At 37.6% G+C, this 22014-nt stretch overlaps 2 protein-coding genes across 3 annotated transcripts in view; both read right to left on the bottom strand.

The window, feature by feature from the left end:
• LOC124296592 overlaps positions 1 to 22014 on the bottom strand; it is a 59752-nt gene that overhangs the window by 6030 nt on the left and 31708 nt on the right. Inside the window, exons 5-7 of the mRNA XM_046746626.1 lie at positions 7509 to 7821; positions 6871 to 7205; positions 2736 to 2839 (exon numbers count right to left, since the gene is read on the bottom strand). Of these exons, the coding sequence (XP_046602582.1) occupies positions 2736 to 2839; positions 6871 to 7205; positions 7509 to 7821 (752 nt within the window). The remainder of the gene's footprint in view (positions 1 to 2735; positions 2840 to 6870; positions 7206 to 7508; positions 7822 to 22014) is intronic.
• The window catches only part of LOC107226446 (sialin), a 135473-nt gene that overhangs the window by 92461 nt on the left and 20998 nt on the right, over positions 1 to 22014 (bottom strand). The window lies entirely within an intron of this gene.

Below are 22014 nucleotides of genomic sequence, written 5' to 3'. Positions count from 1 at the left end.
CTGCAAAGCATATTCCCATATACCTGATCAACTGAGAAAAAAATTTCAAGAACAAACCATTGAATGTATCTTTTTAGGTTATGGTAAAGACAAAAATACATATATTTTATGGAATATTTCACAAAAGAAATCCCACACCAGTATAAATGTAACTTTTAATGAAAACACAGATGATCCAAATAATAACATTATAAATTTACCAATAGATTATGAAAACACTATAGTACCTGAAAATTCGAACGGAACATTATCTGAAACTCGAAAAGTACCCGAAATAGTCATAGAAAATTTCGAAACTCCAGATCAGTCTCAATCGGATTTAATGGAAGTTGATGAAAATAATTTACAAATTAATAATAATAGTGACCAAAATAATGATCCGATCGAGTCTGATCAGGAAGGTGGTGCTTCTTTGAATTTGTCTCGAGAATTGCAAAGATCCTCTCGAGCCAATAAAGGCAAAACAAATAAATAAAAAGATTATGCAACAAGTTTTAACACTACTCAACCTATATTGACAGATCCCGGTTCGTATGAAGAAGCTGTAAATGCTCCAGATTCGTTTGAGTGGCTAAAGCCATGGAAAAAGAATACTTATCAATACTATCACATGATACTTGGGAGTTAGTAGATCCTCCACCTAATGCGAATATTGTCGGATCAAAATGGGTTTTCAAGCGTAAAAATCTTAATACTTTGGATGTTGTATATAAAGCACGGTTGGTAGCACAAGGGTTTTCGCAAAAACCAGGGGTAGATTTTGATTTGGTTTTTTCACCGGTAGTAAGATATACAACAATTCGAGTTTTGATCGCATTAGCTTGTAAATTAGATCTGCATATACGACATTTAGACATAAGTACAGCTTTCCTTCATGGTGATCTCAAACATGAAATTTATATACAGCAGCCAAAAGGATTTATTGCGCCACAAACAAAGAATAAAGTATGTAGATTAAAAAAAGCCTTATATGGACTGAAACAAGGTAGTCGAGTATGGTATGAGAAATTACATAAAAGTCTTATAGAAATGTCCTTGCAACAGTGTCGACAAGATCCATGCGTTTATTATGTAGTAAAATCAAATATTATTTTCATTGTAGCAGTATTTGTAGATGATATGTTTGTATTTTATAATTCATTAGATCACATGCAAGAATTTCTCAATAGAATGTCAGTAAATTTTCAAATGAAGGATTTGGGAGATGCTAAGGAATGTTTAGGTATTCAAATTATTAGAAGTAATGGAAAAATTCAGATTCATCAACATAATTATATTTTGAAAATTCTAGAAAAATATGCTATGGAAGAATGTAATGAATCTACAATACCTATGGCGGTGGGAACTTTTTTATTCCTAGCAACCCTCAAAGTCCATCACAAGATGATAAATTAAAATTAATACCCTACCAAAATGCAATAGGATCATTAATGTTTTTAGCACAAGCGACAAGACCAGACCTAAATTTCTCTGTTGGATTGTTAAGTAAATATAATACTAAGTATACTCTGGCACATTGGGAAGCATTAAAATATATTTTACGTTATTTAAAGAAAACATATGATTTAGGAATTACTTATAAAAGAGATTCAAATGTATTAGTAAAAGGATATTGTGATGCTAGTTATGCTTCTGATAAAATGAATTGTGTATCTACCACAGGCTATATTTTTATACTTCAAAGGGATGCAATAAGTTGGCGATCTGTAAAACAACATACGATTTCAAAATCATCAACCGAGGCAGAAATTCAATCAATTGCTGAAGGTGTAAGCGATGCATTATGGTTGAAAGATTTGTTTTTCGAATTTGCAATACAAAGAAATGTACCAATGGAGATATCATGTGATGATAAAGGCGCTGTAGACTATAGTAATAGTGCTAATTTTAGTCGTGCAACAAAACATATTATAGTAAAATACAATTTTATAAAAGAAAGAATTGAAATAAACCATGTAAGTGTGAAACATATTCCAGGCAAAGACATTATAGCTGATTCATTAACAAAACCGAATGGTTGTAATAAATTAAATAAATTTGTACAAGATATGGGACTAGAGAAAGTAAAAATCTAATATAATGAATTTTATAAAAGTGATGAATGAATAGTGTAGCAAAATTATATTTCAGTTTAAAAGAATATTCTTTTTTTATTTTGTTTGTAATACAGTCTCAATCCAGGGGGCGTGTTAACATTGTATTGTGTATGTGTGATTGAGCTTGATGTGTGTATGTGTGCAAGTACCGAGCGCGAGCGAGCGTCGACGGCGTCGTCAGTCAGTCGACACCAGAGCCTTGTACGATGAATACAACACTACTAGTATAGTTATATATATTGTGTCGAAGTCATTCGTTACCATTCCCAAAACTCTCCCATTACAACAAAATGTATGTACGATAAACAGAAACATGTAAACAGGCGTAAGTAGAGCACGGTCTACGGAGACTCGGGCAGTCGAGTCCAAGGCCTGTACAAGGAAACATATAATAAAGACAATGCTGAGTACATCGACTCAAATTATTACCCTTACCAGCTACGTAACAACTAGATGCTCACAAGAAAAATGAGACATGGGTAATCGAAAAAATACCAAAAATTGTAAAAACTATTGATTCAAAATGGGTCTTTAAAATTATAAAAGATATGCAACGAAAAATACTACGTTATAAAGCTCGTCTGTGTGCGCGAGGCTCTATGCAGGAATATGGACTTGATTTCACCGAAACATTCGCACCAGTGGTGCGATATGACTCGCTAACAGTATTTTTGGCAAACATCGCAGCTCAAGATCTCGAAGTTGCACAATTTGACGTGCAAACTGCATTTCTCCATGGTGATCTAAAACAGGAGATATAGGTATATGCAGGTTCCTAAGGGACTTTACGTTAACGGAGAATGGTCGGAAAAAGCGCGTAAAAGTGTCGTGTGTAGGTTAAGAAAATCCGTATATGGGTTAAAGCAGTCACCGCGCTGCTGGAACAAGAGTTTCAGTGAATTTCTGAGAGCGTTTAAGTTTACAGAAACAGAAGCCGACAAGTGCATTTTTGGAGGAAAAGTGAGAGAAAATGTAGTATTTTTGGCGTTGTTCGTAGACGATGGCCTCGTGGCGTCAAAATCTCGAGAAGCGACAGAAAGTGTAGTTATAATAATCACTTAAGTAGTGCGTACAAAATAACTCTGGGTGATGCGTCAATGTTTGTGGGCATACAAATAGAGCGGAATCGGGCGGAAAAATCTGTATTCATACATCAGACTGCATATGTTAATGGCATCCTTCAAAAATTCAGTATGAATGAAGCAAAAGCAGTGAGTATACCCGCAGATCCCAATGTAACACTTTATCCTGTAATATGTGATGAAAAATTGTGCGAAAGCGTGCCTTATCGAGAAGCGGTAGGATTTCTGATTTTTCTCGCGACGGTTCCGAGACCAGATATAGCCTACGCAGTAAATTCGGTAAGTAGATTCTTAAGCAGACATGACCACGAACATTGGAGAGCAGTAAAACGAATAATGGCGTATTTGTCAGGCAGCAGAAGTCTTGGCATAAAATATGGTGCTGGTGGAAGTACAAAAACTCTAATTGGCTATTCAAATTGCGATTACGCAGTAGATTTAGAAACGCGACAGTCAACGACAGGGTATATTTTGAAATACATGGGGGACCTGTGACGTGGGCGTCGCAGCGTCAAAAGTTGGTTACGATAAGCACGATGGAAGCTGAGTATGTGGCAGCGGCGGCTACAGCGAGCGAATGTGTGTGGTTGCGGCGTTTACTAAAAGATATCGGATGTCTAGGTGACAGACCGACGGAAATCTTTGTCGACAATCAAAGCTCGATTATACTCGTGAAAAATTCCGAGTATCATAAAAGGATTAAGCACATAGACATCCGCTATCATTACGTGCGAGAGAAAGAAGAAGAAAATGAAATAAATATAAAATATATTTCTTCTGAGGCGCAAAAAGCAGATATGTTCACAAAACCTCTTACCAAAAATTTGTTCAAACGAATGTGTGATTTAATAAATTTGTTCGAATCCGCACACTAAAACGGTGGAAGTATTGACCTTAGTTTTGCGCGTGCGTAGAATGAGTGAGAGAGAGGGAGAGAAAGGTGAACGGTTACCGCAGGTGTGAAGCAAGCGTCTCGTCAGTCTGTTGAACAGAACGCAGTAGAGCGAAGCTCAAGAGACATTTTCTATTCTATCATATCTATATATATATTCGTTAATACATTTTCATATAGTAAAAATATATTACACGGTGTCAAGTTATTCCACTGTTCCGTCACTCCTATTCTTATTTTTCCGAGATCTGCTCCAACACTTATTCTATACATAGTTGTTCTCCGGATGAACGAAAGATTTTTTTTATTTTGACAATAGTTTTTTTTTATAGGCAAAAATGTGAGTGAAATTTTAGTCAAAACAACACTTTCGACTTTCAACGTCCGCCATTTTGTGAAAAATTGAAATTTTTAAAAACCCTTTGTTCATCCGGAGCATTATATCATTAACTTATGATTCCCCCCTCTTTTGTTGGTTTCAGATGATCCTTTGCAGCACGAGAGTGATCACCGCAACACCCTTTTTTTTGCAGACGTCTCGCCCATTGCCTCCTACCGGCTTATTTTAAATATTTTTCTTTGAAAAAATTGTAATGTGTACTTTAAACATATATCTTTCGTATGGGAAAACTGTTGTTATAAATTATTTTGTCGTTTGGTCAAAAATAATTCGGAAGAAAAGCCTTTCTTTGGACGTTCCAACTGGGTCTCCCACTTAAGGCCATTGTTGTTACCACAAACCAACCGTGCCTATCCTCTTGGAGTAGCTTAGCATCCTCGGGTGATTGAATGACCGTATGGATTTTGAGATCGACAGCATACATAAGAAACTCCGAGTTTCGAATCATCAAACTGATATTATTAACAAACAAATTTAAGAACAGGGGGCCAAGGTGTGATCCCTGCGGGACTCCAGAGTAGGCATTGATGCGCTCGGATAAAAACCCCTTGACCTTGATATACTGCACTCTTTCGGATAGGTAAGAATCACACCATGTAAGGAGTTTCCCGAATAAACCATAATTAACCAGTTTGTTCACCAGGAGAGAGAGTCATCTATCTGAAATTTTTTCTGCAGGCTGGTAACTAAAGATTGTCCGTACACCGCAGGGTTAGACAGGGTTGACCCTATAGGCATGAATCCATGAGTTTCATCAATAATAAAGGTAAGACCCAAACAACACAGTAGGCAAAAAGGCAACTTAAAGTCGACTTTTTTCGGCCATCCCATAGTCAACTTGAAATGCCGACACATAGACGACTTTTTGGAGCCGACTTTAAGTCAAGTTGAAAATGCCAACGTATAGTCGATTTCTATTGACTGGCTGAAAGCCATGTTAGAGCTGATTTTTAAATCAACTAAAAGTCAGCTCTAAGTCGACTAGTGTATTGCAGGTGGCGCTAATGGCGTAACACCCGATACGTTATGGGTAACCCCCATAACCTCACCCACGCCACCAAGCACGACGCAGAATATGTTATAAAAGTTATATCGAGCAAGCTTCAAGCAGGGCAATTATTTTATAAAGTCGGTTCATAATCGTGAGACAAAAGTGATTCAAAGTGTCTCAACAACCAAAGTTTGGCCAAATATTCTTAAAAGGTAAGAAGTTTTATCTCATCCGCAAATGTACTAAAATTTACACAACTTTCGCTTTTTCGTGCATAACCCCATCAATTACGCGTCTATAGTATGTTCCAAGGAACGTTTCACACTTTCGTATTGATGTAGCTTTCTTACTCGTGGAATGTACCAATTTTTCAGTAATGACGATGAGCGTGACCCAATGGTAGTAAATCGAAAGATTATAATGTTCTTCGTAGCCAGAAAGGATAAAGGTAGTCTCAATAATTGTGAACAAAGTTTGACCCCGCGCGATCCTCTCCAAGGTTTTTCATATATGTTTCTAGTGTAGTGTAATCTATGAGTAGGTCTTTCAGTTTTATTATTCTACAGAATGAGAATTTCAGATTCAGATTGCTGACGACAACAATCTTGTAAAAAAAGGTTTCTTATTAAAATTGGAAAATATCACAGTGTCTTAGATTCTTTTGCTACCAATTAGATACAATAATATATACATATGAGCGCAGTTCAGGTATCTTAGAAGAAATACTGTCTAAAAATAATACCTATGCCAAACCAAAATCTTGTCGCACAAGATCACGTCCAAGTTCTTAGTTTTTTTCTTTAAACAGTAATTAACTAAAATCGTAGAATTAATGGAGGCGACATAATTTTGGCGTGTCGGCGGTATTTCAATATTAAAATTATTGCTGTATTGGTGAGGTCACGCACCTCTAATAGTCGACTTACAGCTGGCTCTACGTCGACTTGAGAAAATCGGCGGTCGACTCAAATTCTGCTTTTTAAGTCGACTTGGGGTCGGCTTTTCATAAGTCGACCATATGTTGACTTAAACTGTGTTATAAGTCAACTATGTGTCGACTTTTCGTCGACAAGTAGACAACGATTTCAGTCGACTTAGAATATTTTCGGTCATCTTCTAGTCAACTGATAGTGGACGTTGTGTTGTTTGGGAAAGAAGTGGTGACAGCTTATCAAACATAATTTTGTCAAAGAGTTGGAAAGCAGCATTCAACTTAGTAACTGACCTACAGTTTTCCACATTTGACCGATCACCAGCCTTGTAAATGAGCAAAATGAATCTCTCTTTCGGAAGTTTCGAAAAAATACCAGTATCCAAAGGTTTATTCATAATAATTGATAGGGGTAGCGCTAAAAGAGACGCACAACGTTTAAATAATAAAGGGTCGAGCCCATTAGAGCCAAAGCTACATGTTGAGTCTATGGACTTAAGCGCTTTAGTAAGCTCTGCGAAGGTTATCGACATTGCGCCAAGGAAAGCATGCCTAGGGACATCAAACTTAGATAACTGAACAATGCTAGAGCCATAATCGTAGTTCTTACTGAAGTCTTGAGCGAATAACTTGACAATCCCTGGACCATCAGTTGCGAGTTCACTAGACAAAGACATAAACACCGGCATACCATTATCCTTCCGTTTGCTATTGAGGAAGGACCAAAAGTCCTTGACATTGAAAGCAATATAGATTTCAGTTTTGCCGACAAAGTTGTCGTAGTCGTGCTTAAAAATGCTCCTATCACGAGACCTGCATAATTTGAATAAGCATCTATCATCGTCGGAGTTAAATTTCTTATAAGAGAGATGATGGCGTTTTTTCTCTTTAATGACATCACGCAGCTCGGCACTATACAAACAAAGACGTGTACTGGAGAAGATTGTTACGACGGGTATATGACGCGTAATAATACAGCTTATGGTATTGTGGAACACAGCCAGTATGCTATCTGCCTCGTTTAGACAGAGAAGATTGGCCCAGTCAATTGAGGCGAGAGCAGCACTGATTTCATGCTAGTCACCCGTTTTAAAGTTGAGAAATGAATCTCTGTACTGATTGTGAGTACCCGCTGGCAACGCGTCAGTCATAACAGAAATGTCAAGCAGTGCATGAAATTTGTCTAATTTTACTAACGGAGACTCACAGGCTTCAGCTGTAAGGTCACTTATATTGGGAAACACAAGATCAAGAATGTGCCCAAAAGAATTAGAGATCGAATTAAACGGTCTTAGACCAAGCAGATTGAAATGACTGGTTAGAATCTCTATCACGCGGATAACTTTGCTATTTGCATGATGACCCTTGGCCGAAAGCACGTTGTTGACAAACTCCCAGTTATATCCCGGAATATTGTAGTCAATCACAGCTATAATGGGAATTCCTGAAAGCTCATTAGTGATGTCTTCCAAGTCCAGTGTATGACGAAGGTAAATTTGAAGTTCCGATAATGGGGGAAGATGGACAGAGCTAATTAACACATTCCTTCCCCTCAACTTAATAAGGACAAACAAGTGCTCTAACAAATCAAAAAACAAGTCACACTGTTAACTATGGAGAGAGTTCCTCACTACTATCAAAACACCTCCACCGTGCGACTTATGACTTGTCAATACGGATCTGTTCTTACGGTAGATACTGTAATTCTCAAATCCAAATTCAGTGTCAAGGTCTGAATCATTTAGCCAAGTCCCAGTCAAAACAATAACATCATAACACAATCCGAACACGTACTATTACGATATAACTCACTAACAAAAAAACTGACTGAGGTGAGATCAAGAGCAGTTGATTACTGGAGGTCTGGAAAAAAAAATTTTGAACGTCGGAAGTGTCCGCCAGAAGTTCAAAAAAGTAAAATCTGTTCGCCAATTACGTCGCTGGGCTCACTATTTAAATAAGGGCGGAACATACAAGGAAAAAATAGCTAGAATTTGTGACTACACATAGCGGAACTTGAAATTCGCTGTTGATGCTGGATCACCAATGCACAATAATGATTTACGAAGGTGGGCGCTACAAACCCAAAAAGAAATAGGCCATGAAGACTGTCGGTTTAAAACATCTGGACATTGGGTGAATTCATTCAAAATTGCCCATCGTATTGTATCGAGGAAAATGAATAAGTTCATCACCAAAAAAACGATTGAAAATGCCGAAAGTTTGAGAAAACAAGCTGAACAATCTGTACTGTAACGGGCAGCTGTTCAAAATCTCATCAATATCAACGGTGACATACGCAGAACATGTCAACAACTGACACAGACAACTAATCAAGACGACCATCGATAGCGACCGTGACCTGCTAGCATCCAAAATAATAAACAAAGACGACGGACGCTAACCAACGCATACCAGGACGACGACCCACAACGGGACACACAAATAGGGAAATGACGTCGAGAGGATCATCCAACAACAGCTTCGGAAAAGTATAAAACTGGCGCACCACGAAGAGCGGTCACCAGTTGTCCGGCACAGCACCGAGCTGCGTCATTTTGTAACGAGGCGTTTCTTATCTAGAGAGCGTTATCGAATTTAGCTTCACGAGGTTTAGAAAGCAAATTCAAGCATAGAGCTTATTCCAAATTATAGCAAAAAGTATCAAAATTAGAGTCCACGATAGCCCGGGACCTCTAGAGGAAATATTGAATAGAGCCGCGTATTTAACGTTTGAGCTGTAGGGAGATTTAGGAGCAGAACCGACTAATTCTGTTAGATTTATTATTTCTTTAATTTTATTTTTTTATTTTAGTTCTCTACGGATATATTTTGTAAAACCTTATTTTTGTCTTTAGACAAAGACCATTGTACTTGGATTAATCGCTATTAAACTTATGTTATAGTTAAACATACACTCGTCTGTCTCGCTGTCAACGCATTCCTCGAATACATAACTTTATCTTGAAAAAGGGAGGGAAATAATACCAACAGTCAGCCAAGGATTTCCCTGGTTTGAAAGGTTAGCGGTGTTTTGGGTCAATAACCCATAACAAAATATAGGCAAGCGACTCTGTTTACTCCGAGTTCGCGATTAGAAGGGAGTACTGGAAAACCCGTATCTCCGACTAGGTGACATACGCTTCTTTCACTTGTCTCCAGTTGAAGCAATGGCCTATAAGCCCTTATCTTACTGAAGGGAGAAACGGGCGCAGGTGCTTGTTCAAATATTCAAGGCGGCTTTGGTGATACCTAAGTCCGTGCAGTTCGATCATCGGATGATTTGGGTTGAGAACCCATAACACAATATAGGCAGGCGACTCTGTTTACTCCGAGTTCGCAATTAGATGGGAGTACTGGTTAGCCCGTAACTCCGAACAGATGTCATACGCCTCTCTCACTTGTCTCTAACTTAAAGCAATGGCCAAAGGAGCCCTTGTCTTTCCAGAGGGAGCAACGGCGGAGGTGCTTGTTCACATTCCTAGGCGGCTTTGGTGATACCTAAGTCCGTATAGTTCGACTATCAAGGGTTTTTGGGTCTGATAAGCTGATCCAGCTTTTACCCATCGGAGGGGGTTCCTTATAAATCTATTAAATTCGACAATGAACACACTAATAACAGGTTTATCACATAGGCTGTGGCCCAAGATAAACCGCACCCGTTACAGTACAAGGTGTGAAGCAAAATATGTAAATATACGATCTATCGAATGTGTGTAATTCAGATCAAAGTGATTTCGAATTGGAGATGCATTCTGGAAGAACTTTAGCAGTCGAAGGCGAAAAGAAGGTGGAATGTCTAGTGCAGTCAGTTGATTTTACTACACACAGTTACGCAATTCAGCCAAATATATTAGCTGAAGGAACACTTCTGTCCCCAATTTTCCTGTCCTAAAAGAAGCAAGTGATATGTTCGGTCCAATTGTGCAACAGACATTGTTTCGACCAGATCATGTGTACATAGAAATATCGAAGTTCGGTAAACTTACTTCAGGTATAAACTCCATGATTATTCGGTTATGGAAATGAAAAAGTAGTATGTGCAGTAGTAAATGTCATATTATTATATTGTTACAAAGGGTGAAATCACCCGTTTTGCCCCCTCTTTAATGATCTAGTAGTCAGCATAGATAAAAGACGTTTATAAACCTCTTATGTCTTTAAAAAGAATAAGGTTGCTGCGCCAACCGATATTATTGTAAAAACAGTCTTGTTTCAGACTTTAAAAGAGAAACACGTAAGTATTACGCATTAAAAGCTTTTCACAACATTTTAATTTCGCCTTTGATTTTGGCTTGTTATTCACGCTCTTGATTTCTTCAACTTGATAAGTAAACTCGCGGATCCATATTTTATTAACGTAACGCCTAAAAAACGTTACATTGGTGTCAGAAGTGGGATCTTGAGTTCTTGTTAATTAAGTCGATTCAGTGCGTGTAATAAACAATGAGTTGTAGTCGTATGACGCGCTCACGTCGAAGAGAAAGTGGAGAAGAATCTTCTCTCATAGAAAATCCGAGGGTTCCAGAAGAAATTTCAACACCTTCTGTGGACCTTCTTTTAACTCCTTCGACGGTCTCTCAACTTGATCTATTAAAGATCTTAACACAACAACAAGAAGCGGCAAGACAACAACAAGAAGCGGCAAGACAACAACAGCAACAACTAATCCAGCTGCTTCAAGAGCAAGGGGAGGCTCGAGAGCGTTCTGAAACTAATCTCCAAGACCTTCTTCGGACGACTGTGGCGGCCCTTCAATCCGTTCATCAAATGAGTGGCGCTGGAGGATTGGCTGTTACACCACAAGGTTCTAGAGTCGCTACTCCTGTTCCCTCTCCTGTTCCCTTGCCTGTTCCTGTTTCCGTTGTTCAAGAGATCCGACATCCAGGACAAATCCAGGATGTTCGAGATTCAAGGTCTGAGCCTTTTACTAGGGGAGTAGTTGAATCCCCAGTTAGTAGAAATAGAGTAAACAATGAGGTTGATTTTTCCGAGCCTCTGTCTCAGGTTCAGCCTCAATACTCTAATTTGAGTCAATTAAATAATTCGAGACTTCCACGGGTTACTTCTCAGATTAATGAGAAATCCTTTTGTCCTTTGAAACCGCCAATTTTTGATGGAAAGATTCCATGGGCGGAGTATGAACGTCAATTTAATACAATAGCTAAACATAATCAGTGGGACTCCGCCATGAGGGCCCACAGCCTTGCTTCTTGTCTTCGGACGCCGGCTCTGAATGTTTTAACGGCATTGTCTGAAGAAGAAATTTCTGATTACGAAAAACTTAGTTCTGCACTAAAGTTAAGATACGGAAATGACCACTTGACGAAACTGTACACGGCTCAATTACAGACTAGGAGACAAGGACGAAACGAAGACCTCGCGTCTCTTAGCCAGGATATAGAACGGCTTTCACGTGTAGCATTGCCAGATCACGAGCCGTCTCGTAATTTATTAGCGACTCAAGCCTTTCTAAACGCAATTAGTGATCCAGAAATTAAAATGGCCGTTGGAACATCGGGCCTCACTTCTCTGCGGGAGGCAACGGCCAAAGCCCTTGAGGTGGAGGCAATGAGGAAACAGTATTTTGGGCTGAGCAAGCTTCGTCGGATTGAGGTGTCCGAAAACACCTCAAAAAGACGAAGTTTTAAACACTCGGAGGAATCAAAACCTCAAAATTATAGAAATAAAAATAATAACAAGTATTATAATCGTGTAAATCGTGGTTCTCTTCAGAACCAGAGTAACAAACACGAAATTAGAGGCGCAGTTATGACAGATCAAAATGTAGTAACGTGTTTATTTTGTCATAAAATAGGACATGATGCTAATCATTGCTTTTTACTTAAAAAGAATAGTAGAGAAATGATACAAAACTCGCATTCAGATTCCTATAATTGGCGAAGAAGAGATAAAGAGGTTGGGGAAGAAAATCCTCAATCCTCAAACTAACTCTTCTTCTGAGGCTGGTTAGAGGAACTAGTTTCAGACGTTTTTACATAAAATTATCATTGGAGTTGACCGCTTTCTTTGAATTATTTTGGTTATGCGTGACAGGCATTCCCAACCTATTTTAATGCCTGTCAGGGAAATGAAGCTCATCGAAGGTTAGGTAATTTTCGCGACTTCAAATCTCATTTATTAATGAAAAATTTCGATCTTCTCATTTGCTCGTCTGAGCTCAGAGTAGATTTGATTGTTCATTTGCGAGTTTCCCCAGAAACTTCTTCCGTTCTCGTGAGGAGGAATCGAGCATTTCTTTAGAGCTACTCAGAACTATTCATGAGGTTCATGAGGATTGGCTAGTAAATCAAACCTTTTCTTCTTTATCGGCTGCCGTTTTGGTTATAATTGTAGAAACTACAGCCGACCAAGTTTTTCTAAAACCTTCTTCTCTGGAATCGAGTTTTGTAACGGACAGGCTTTGGTTTCTTTTATTAATGTGAAAAGAGCCACGATTATTTTTCGAGGTCGATGAGCGATTGCTTGATTTTCACATTTTATTAACCTTAAGTGTCAGTTTTTGTGAGTACTTTTTCAGGTTAATTGACACAGCCTTTTCCATCCAATCTTTTCCCGATTCCTGAAGATGACTGGTGGTCTTATTTTGAAGAAGGATGCAGAAATGATTCAGATAAGATCGTTTCTTTTCTTTTGAATACATATTTCATTTATTTTATTCAAGTATTCTCTCAAATTCACTTAGTGAATTTGAATTGTTATACCACCACTCACATTTGTCCTCCAAACTCTAGGGTGTGCTGTCTCAGAAGAAGCTCTGGATTCAGTCACCCCAAGATTTCCTTATTTCCTATGAAGAGAAGTCTGTTTTTATCTTATTTGGTCCTGGAATTGTCGGTTCCCGGTTCGATGTTTTCATCTGAACCTGTTTCGGAGAGATCCTTCATGAAGAAGATTGAATTTCTTCCCGACATCAATCTGGGCCGTTGCGGATAACTTTGAATTCATGAAGCCACATAACACTCATTAACACTAACCTTTATAAAACATGGCACATACATTTTTGAGAATATTTAACGCTCAACTATCTGCTCAAGGTTTTCTGTGGTTTACCTTGAGACTGTGGGCAAATGCCAGATAGTAAAAAAGGGAGTTCTTAAATTTTTAGAGCCACAGCTCCAACTCACCTTTGAGCACTGACTACTAGAATACTTTTATAATTATTCTATCTTTCCCGAGTCGGGACGACTCTTTTCCTCGGGGGGGAGTAGTGTTACAAAGGGTGAAATCATCCGTTTTGCCCCCTCTTTAATGATCTAGTAGTCAGCATAGATAAAAGACGTTTATAAACCTCTTATGTCTTTAAAAAGAATAAGGTTGCTGCGCCAACCGATATTACTGTAAAAACAGTCTTGTTTCAGACTTTAAAAGAGAAACACGTATTACGCATTAAAAGCTTTTCACAACATTTTAATTTCGCCTTTGATTTTGGCTTGTTATTCACGCTCTTGATTTCTTCAACTTGATAAGTAAACTCGCGGATCCATATTTTATTAACGTAACGCCTAAAACGTTACAATATTTTCAGAACATTTTAAAACTTGATTGCAAAATATTTTGGTCCGCAACGTTGGTTAAAAAGTGTACTATTGATTGATTCATGGAGTGGCCAGTGCCCTGCAGCTGTACGTGAAGTAACACGTCCGCATAGAGACGTTACATTAAAAATTAGCCCTAAAGGAACAACCGGAAAGATCCAACCCCTTGAAATTCGTGGTTTTAGGGTGTGGAAAAATTATGTCAGACATTTCTCTGACAGAGTTTTATTGATGAATTATGATCTAAATTTGCATCTGAGAAATAACATTATTAAATTGCAATCCCTGATCCACCATTCATATTGTGAAATGCCAGGATGCGATAATATTGTGATTATTCGTTGTAATTCAATATATTGTAGGGCTCGTGGTGAGTCGAGGTTTGTATTTATCGGTGTACAATAATGTGCCATTGACGGTCGCCGCATAGCGAATAAATTAACAGACCGGAAAAAGAGAAAGAGATTAGACTATAGACTTGGAGCTAAACTGACGTGTTCGAATTAATAAAATAATATACATCCTGATTTCCCTCATTCGTCGTAATCGTTTCATAAATATCATATTACAATATCATATTTCTATAATTTTGTGCCATCTACTATGTGATGATTCCAAAATTGCAAGGTCAGAATGAATAATATCAATTGATGCTTGGCTGCACATAATGACTGCATCTATTGGACTAGCCGCCCGAATTCAGGTCCAAATTTGAATATCCGCGAGAGCGGTGGGGACAAGCAACTTTAATTTTTTGACCTCTAATGTTTTTTACGCGCCAGTCAACCAGAAAAACAAATGTTTTGGTGCCTCTGCGTCACACAAGACAACTTCCATTTCTTCAATGGTATACAAGCCATTCCATGTTAACTTACCGATTTCTTTCAATGTTTTGGAAAAAAAATAATAACCAAAGTCATAAATGTTTACAGCATTAGCCATGTTGATTCCAAAGCTGTAAGCTCGGAATCGATTCCAGTAATCTCACAAACTACTAAAATACCGGGCTCCGGAAGATTTTACGATCATAAAAGAAACTATGCCAGAAACCGTTCGGCAATTTGTAAGAGTGGTTTTTGTTATAAATACAACCGAAATTTATTGAAACGAAGAAGCTTCTAAATTGTTGCTTAGAAAGAGCCTTGTAATGTTAAATAGGACTAATTGAAGCAAAATAGTGCGATTCTAATGCGAATTTGACTGCACGTATATAAGAGTAGTTCATCCCCTAAGTGACGTTATTCCGAAAAACGCAAAAACACGTATCCCCTACTTTTTTCTGCTGTTTCAAATACAATGAATTTCATTAAAATCCGAACAATGGTTTTTTAGTTATAAAAATTTTTTACTTTCAACCCCTATAATTTTCAACTATTCAACCCCGTCGTAACTGGCCAAAATGCATTTTTCATTATTCGTTATAGGAATTATTCTCCAATTGGTTTCATTCAATTATCTCAACTGGAAGTATGCGAAACTATGAAACAACCACTGAGTATGTCCAACTTTGGGGGCTGATTTCACCCCTTTAAACCGTTTTTCTGCCGACAAAAGAAAATACTTGTCGCTTAGATTTCGATGAAGAATAACAGATCCTCAAATGGTCGAAATCGGGGGGACACCTCAGGCAGTTTCCTTGTGAGCAGAACGATCGTCATACTGCCAGTAATTTGGGAAGATGACTCATAGACACTATCAACCAGTGGAATACATCTATAGACAGATTGTTTTTCATTTCAATCAATGCATCGAATATCACGAAAGCCATAACGGATCCCTTTAAGGGGAGGTACCTGAGTAAATTATTCAAAGAATCGATTTTTTGCCTTGTAGTTTGTAGTTTAAAGAATATTGTGTCTAAATTCCATACAGAAATTCGCAATATTGAAGAAGTTGTGGGTTATTCTGTGAAAGGCGGCAGAAAGTCGAGCTTGCAGTCGGTTAGGTCTGGAGCTGTCGCGCTGCGCTGGGGCCTTTCGTTATAGCGAGCAGGTATACAAGGGTAGGGTAACTGCGGGCGCCTGGTGCTGTTTCGAAGCGGCAGTCTATCGTTTATTATACAAGAGAGAACAGTATTTTCTATTCTGTGCATCGTTAGTGAAATCGATAAAATGAACCGTAAAGACCAGTGAAATAAAATCTCAAGAACAGATAGGCGACGTTCAAGATCCGTAAAGACAATCCTCCGAAAAAAAACGTCCATTGAATCGCCATGGATGTGAAAAAGATGACAGTAAAGTGAGTGCTTTTGCCAAAAAAATTCGTAAATGAATCGATTTAGAACCGAGTGTAAAACACGATATCGAATACGTTTAGCTGAATTTTGTGACTGTTTTTTCATTTATCAGTGAACATGTGAAATGTGAAGACTGCGGACAGACAATTATCATCACGGAAACCTGGGAATACTGATTAACGGTAAAGTAAAAATATCTCTATCCTGCGAGTAATATTTCTGAGAAACTTGCTGTTTTCTGAAACAGCATTGAAGTACACTTGTTGAAAAATCGATTTTAACTTCTTTTTTTTTAAAATTTTGAAGTACGAAGAATATTGTGTGAACATTTCATGTTGAAATTCCGTAATCGCCAAAAATTATACGGAGAATTTATCGAAAGCTCGTGCAACGGCCCAACGGCCGAGCGCATCATTTCTTTATCCACTTTTCAAACGCGATTATCTCGAAACATAGTTTCCAAAGTCGGTGCCAGATGTATCTCGAAAACGGCTTGTCCGATTTAGACCAAATTTAGATACAATATTCTTCGATGGTTTTTCTCGTTCGCCACTTAGGGGTATTTTATTTGATTGAACCATTGCGTTTTTATGCAACCAAAATAGTCGGAAATTGCGAACGAAAAACAGATGTTAAATTAAAACGGTCGCAATTCCGTCAAAAGTGAACATTTCAAAAAAATCCTACGAGGCGAACTCCTTTGTATATTATATTTCAAGAATCCGTTGCGTTTTCATGTTTCAGATCAACCGACTGTCCGGAATCCTTGGCACTACAAGCCATGTCAACGAACAACACATCTGACACTGACCACAACAACGGCGCTACCAGTCAACGAATTTATTTTTAAAAAATTCCTAAACATACCTCAATGAACATATTTTCCAATAAAAAAAACCCGGCTCCAATCGAAACATTAGTTTTTAAGATAAAAATTCCCGAAGTTTACCTGTTTTTCTCGCCGTTTACTCAGGTACCTCCGCTTAATGCAGACAAGCACATGCTCTGTTTCGCGCACACCTTGAATTTAGTCGTTTCCAAAGTAATTGACATAATGAAATGCTGAACCCTCTATGTACGAAAGTGAAGTCGATTGTGACGTATTTCAAGTATTCTGTAGTAGTTACGGATCAACTGCAAGCTCGCAGTAACTTAAAATTAATACAAAGTGCTTCAACTCTACGTACTACATGTTAGAGGGATTTGTTGAATTGACACATCAAGTAGGAATCATTCTTCTGCAGTACCTGGTTGCATCATATATGTTGATTGTAAGAACATCTGAGTTACAAGTTGTCAAAGAGGTCATTCAATTTCTAAAGCCATTCGAAACTGCGACTAAGATCGTCTGTAGAGAATAATATCTCACGGAATGTAAGGTCATTCTTATAGTGGATACTATGAAGACGCAATTGCGATCTCTTGATTTGATAACTGCTTCTGGAAAATAGTAAGTAAGAAGAATCTTGAACATTAATGAGGTAGCTGTCCCAGAACCAGAAGGAGAAGCTATATCCTCGCAGAGTGCATCATATGATTCCGACTTTTGGTCGCACCATGAAGTCTTAGCAAACTTGCCGAATATTAGACACACTGAACAGTCGAACGAAATGCTAGATCACCCGAGGAATTACTTAAGTCAGCCAACACTGGGTATGAACGTTCAGCCTATTAAATATTGGTTATTCGAGTATTCTGTGGATTCCGAACTAAATAAACTCGCTCGAAGATACCCGGCGGTGGTCGCTACTTCTGTTCCCTTTGAGCGATTATTCTCCATGGCTGCAAACATAATGACCGAGGCGTGAATCCGACTGCCGGGTGACCATTTGTACCGATATTGATTTATAAACCCCTTAGCAAAGAATAGTGGCACCTAAAATCTAACAAGTTCTTATGTGATACACTATTTGTCATAAAAAATTTCAATAAAGAACATATTTTTCAAATGTCGAGTACTTTATTACCGTTTCCACATTTATTTGAAATTTGTTCTATGTCTGGTCCAAACGATTTCGAGTATCGATTCTATTCGGGATCGATATTTTTTATTCGACCTTTTGTGTGAATCGATCTTTTTAGGATCATCTGAATCGATCGCGGAAATCGATTTTTGTACAGAATCGCATATCACTACATGGAATCATTTAGAGCGCTACTTGCGCTATTGGTGCTGGATCACGGGGGGGGGGGAGGCATTCGTTCATCGACGTATGAAACATGCGCATGGATGACAATAAGTGACTTCGTGTGAATTTCACAACGAATGAAATATAAATACTTAGGTTTCTGAATTATTTTAGGTAGGATAATAGCGAGATATGATAATTAGATCAGGAAAATTTGACAGAGTGTCATGGTAGAATAAACGAACCTTGCTTTTTATACTTATTATTCCTTCTTTTACATCACCCAAATTAAAGGGATCTCCACATTTGCCTAGCTTATAAATATCCACGCCTGACGGTATATTGCTTGGAATTGTTTTGAAGCGTTTGATTAATCGTCATATGGTCTTCATTTTTACAAGAATAATATCTCCTTTTAAAAAGTCTGGAGAAATTTTTAAAAATCCCGCATTACAGATGGAAATGTTCGAGAAACCGCCCAATAATCGATCGATAATTCATCTTCCGATTTCGTGTCGATCTTTGCGTCGTAACTAGGTTGCACAATTTATGTCTGTTTTTGGTTAATAATTGTTTGATTTCGATGATAGAATGGTTCCAAAAGATCTCGACAAATAAAACCAATGTCTCTTTCGGCGGTTGAGTAATAATAGTGGTAATGATAATAACAACAACGATAACGATAGCGATGGCGATTGGTAATGGAGATGGCGATGACGATAGCAATGACGATGAAAGTGACAATAATGTTACATACTCAGTTCCTCTTCGCAACTTATTCTTCGACGCTCTTATCTAGAAGCCTGTTCATTTCATTGCACTAAACAATCTCACGCACATCCTGTGATCCTGTGCACACTTGGCTATCTCCTCTGATTCCCAGAACCCTGATCATGCACTCTGTTTTCTGCGCTCACTCACGTCGTTTTTATTGTTCCATCAACTTTCTCACAATAAACATATAATTAATATTCTAAACCTATCTAAAGTAATTCAGTCCTCATCCTAACCTCCCGTTGCCCTAGAACGTAAAAGTGTAGCCGAACCTGTCCATTCTTTACCGCTCGGGAATAAACAACCTTAAGGTCATTACGATAAGAACTTCCAAACCCGCGTATCTACGATCTAAGCTTTCAATTTATTATTCGTTGGATTACAATGGATTGTGATTTTAGGGTAACACTTGACCTGTAATTTATTGGCCGATAACTTGGGCTGCCACCGGATGTGATTGAGAGTTTGATAGTTCCCGTTCATAATGGTTTTGCAATTAAGTTTCACCGTCTTGTTAACGGTTTTTTCGTCATGTGATCTTCAAGTTTCACCACTTTTAAGCAGTTTTCAACGGAAATGAATGTAAGTTCAACTACTTATAAAGTTCTTGTGTCTCTTATTATTGTGATGAATGTTTATGATTTTTCCAAGGAAGGCCCCTTAGAGCCGGAACGTGAAATTTGACTTCCCTCATTTATTTTTGATCTTGGACACCGAGAGAATTGATACAATAGGTAAAACGTCAAAATCGATGGATGTTTCTTATTATTGACCTTCAATACAAAGAAAAATTTTCTCGATTTCTGAAACTATCCACGTGACAGTTGATGATGTAGCGATCTCTGGGCTGACGCCCCAAACGGCCGGATTTATGCCAAAAACTTAACTTAACTTAATCTGATACCGTAAAAAATATTTTTACTTTTCATCGCCTTTGGTGATGTATGAAAAATATTAGTTTTCGAACCTGGAGAATCAGGAAAGAATGTTTTTCTGACAAAATGTTCTGTCTGTGGGTCTGTCGATTTAGCTGACAAACTTTCTCGATGACCTCGGAAGCCACTCTATGAAAAAATCTGAAAGTTATGGTATGTAACAATCAAATGATAATCTGGCAAATTGCCGTGTCCCGTATAATTTGAACTTCCTGTTCTACCGGAGATAAATGGATTTTTAACCGTTCATGGACAAACCTTTACTTTTTCATAATGAACGATTATATTTTTCCAAGTTCATTTATTTATTCCAGAAATTCTGTATACATTTATCTGTTTTTTATGAAATTAGACATTTTTTATTGCTTATACCTTTTTTCTATACTTTTTCCTTTTTGATGAAAAGTAAATTGATGGGATAAAAGAGTTCTAATCTATAATGGTTGCGCATTGACTGGGGCAGCTCTGATTCCTGATTTACTCGCAGTCTAACCATACGATTATCTGAGATTTTCTCTCTGATAAGAAGACTTTGCTCTTTGATAAGCAGACTCTTACAGATGAGTAATTTATCGAGGTAGTTATTTTTTATTTATTTTTTTTCAATTTTTGAAATGGAGGTAACATGAAGTTTGAAAATAACAGTTATATGCTTTGAATATATGCAAACGGTTGATGGGCGTGGTTCTCAGAGTGAGTGATCGAATATCACAAGTTTCTGAATTCTTCTTACTTCTTCCATGGGAATTCGCACAGGATAGAACGAAATTATTCGGTGCACTTGCAGGTTGAATCTCATTATCTCATACTCAAACACATTCTTTCGCAACCTCAACATCCGCTCAAGCTATTGATATATGCAGGCAGGCTTAAATATGATTTCCAATGTTTTACATATTTTTATTATATACTGATCATTACAATTCCAATAAAATGTTTATCACATCTAATTTGGTGAAAAAAATTATGGTATGGAATAATGGAGCTCATAGAATGGAAATTTTTTAGAAAATGTCAGTTTTGACGTAATGTATCGACAAAGAACTCGATAAGTAAAATGTTCAATAAATCAGAGTTTCCCATGAGCTGCGTATTGAGCGAGGTATCGAGTCTTGTCTGATGGGGATTTATGATCGGAGATGGATGGTATATGAAACAGAAAAAACGAGGTTCGTGACCAAGGAATTATTACGATGTGTGGATTCTGTTAAACAGCCTGCTCATTTTTAGCTTGCTTATATACAAGAGAAAAAACAGTTTTGAACCTATTCAAAATTACTTTCCTAAGCGTTAAATATTCTATTCATGGCGATCGAAGAGGAAGTGATTTCAAATATAGATGTTCAGGATGGCTGACCTTCATAATCGTTTAATTGCAGTAGTGTTAGGTCAAGAGAGGGTTTACATTTAAATCAAACTCTTGTGGCAAAAAAAAACTGTAATTTGTTAGGAAAAGTTGTCACATTAGAATTAAATAATGCCAGAATAATATGGCTTATGTTCTGAATGTCAGTTCTTTTGTCGAGAGTATTTTTATTTGATATGTGTATCATTTCTTCAATTAGTCTTTTTTGCCAGCTATTTTCTTTATGAATCATTTTAACATTATCAAAGTCAAATGTATGCATTTTCGTTACTGAATAATTATCTAAAACAGACTCGTCCGGATCTCGTGATTTTAAATCAGGTTTGTGATGAGCTATGCGTTTTTTGAGAAGTTGAGTTGATTGGCCAAGATAACATTTATTACAATCATTATAGTCAATTCTATATACAATGTCAATTTGATCAGGCGTAGCAGTTTTAGATTTTAACGATGTGAATAGATTGTTAAGAGTATTCATGATTTTATATGAAACATTAATGTTTTCTTTCTTAAGTATACTTTTGATGTATTGCGATAAACCTTGGATATATGGGATTGATGTTAGATATTTTTGTTCATTGTTCTTTGTGTTATCAAATTTGAAATCAGTAATGCTGTTGTAA

The sequence above is a fragment of the Neodiprion lecontei genome, chromosome 1, assembly GCF_021901455.1.
Source record: "Neodiprion lecontei isolate iyNeoLeco1 chromosome 1, iyNeoLeco1.1, whole genome shotgun sequence".
NCBI lineage: Eukaryota > Metazoa > Arthropoda > Insecta > Hymenoptera > Diprionidae > Neodiprion > Neodiprion lecontei.
The sequence above is the reverse complement of the archived record's forward strand: the minus strand, read 5'-3'. Positions and strand labels throughout refer to the sequence as shown.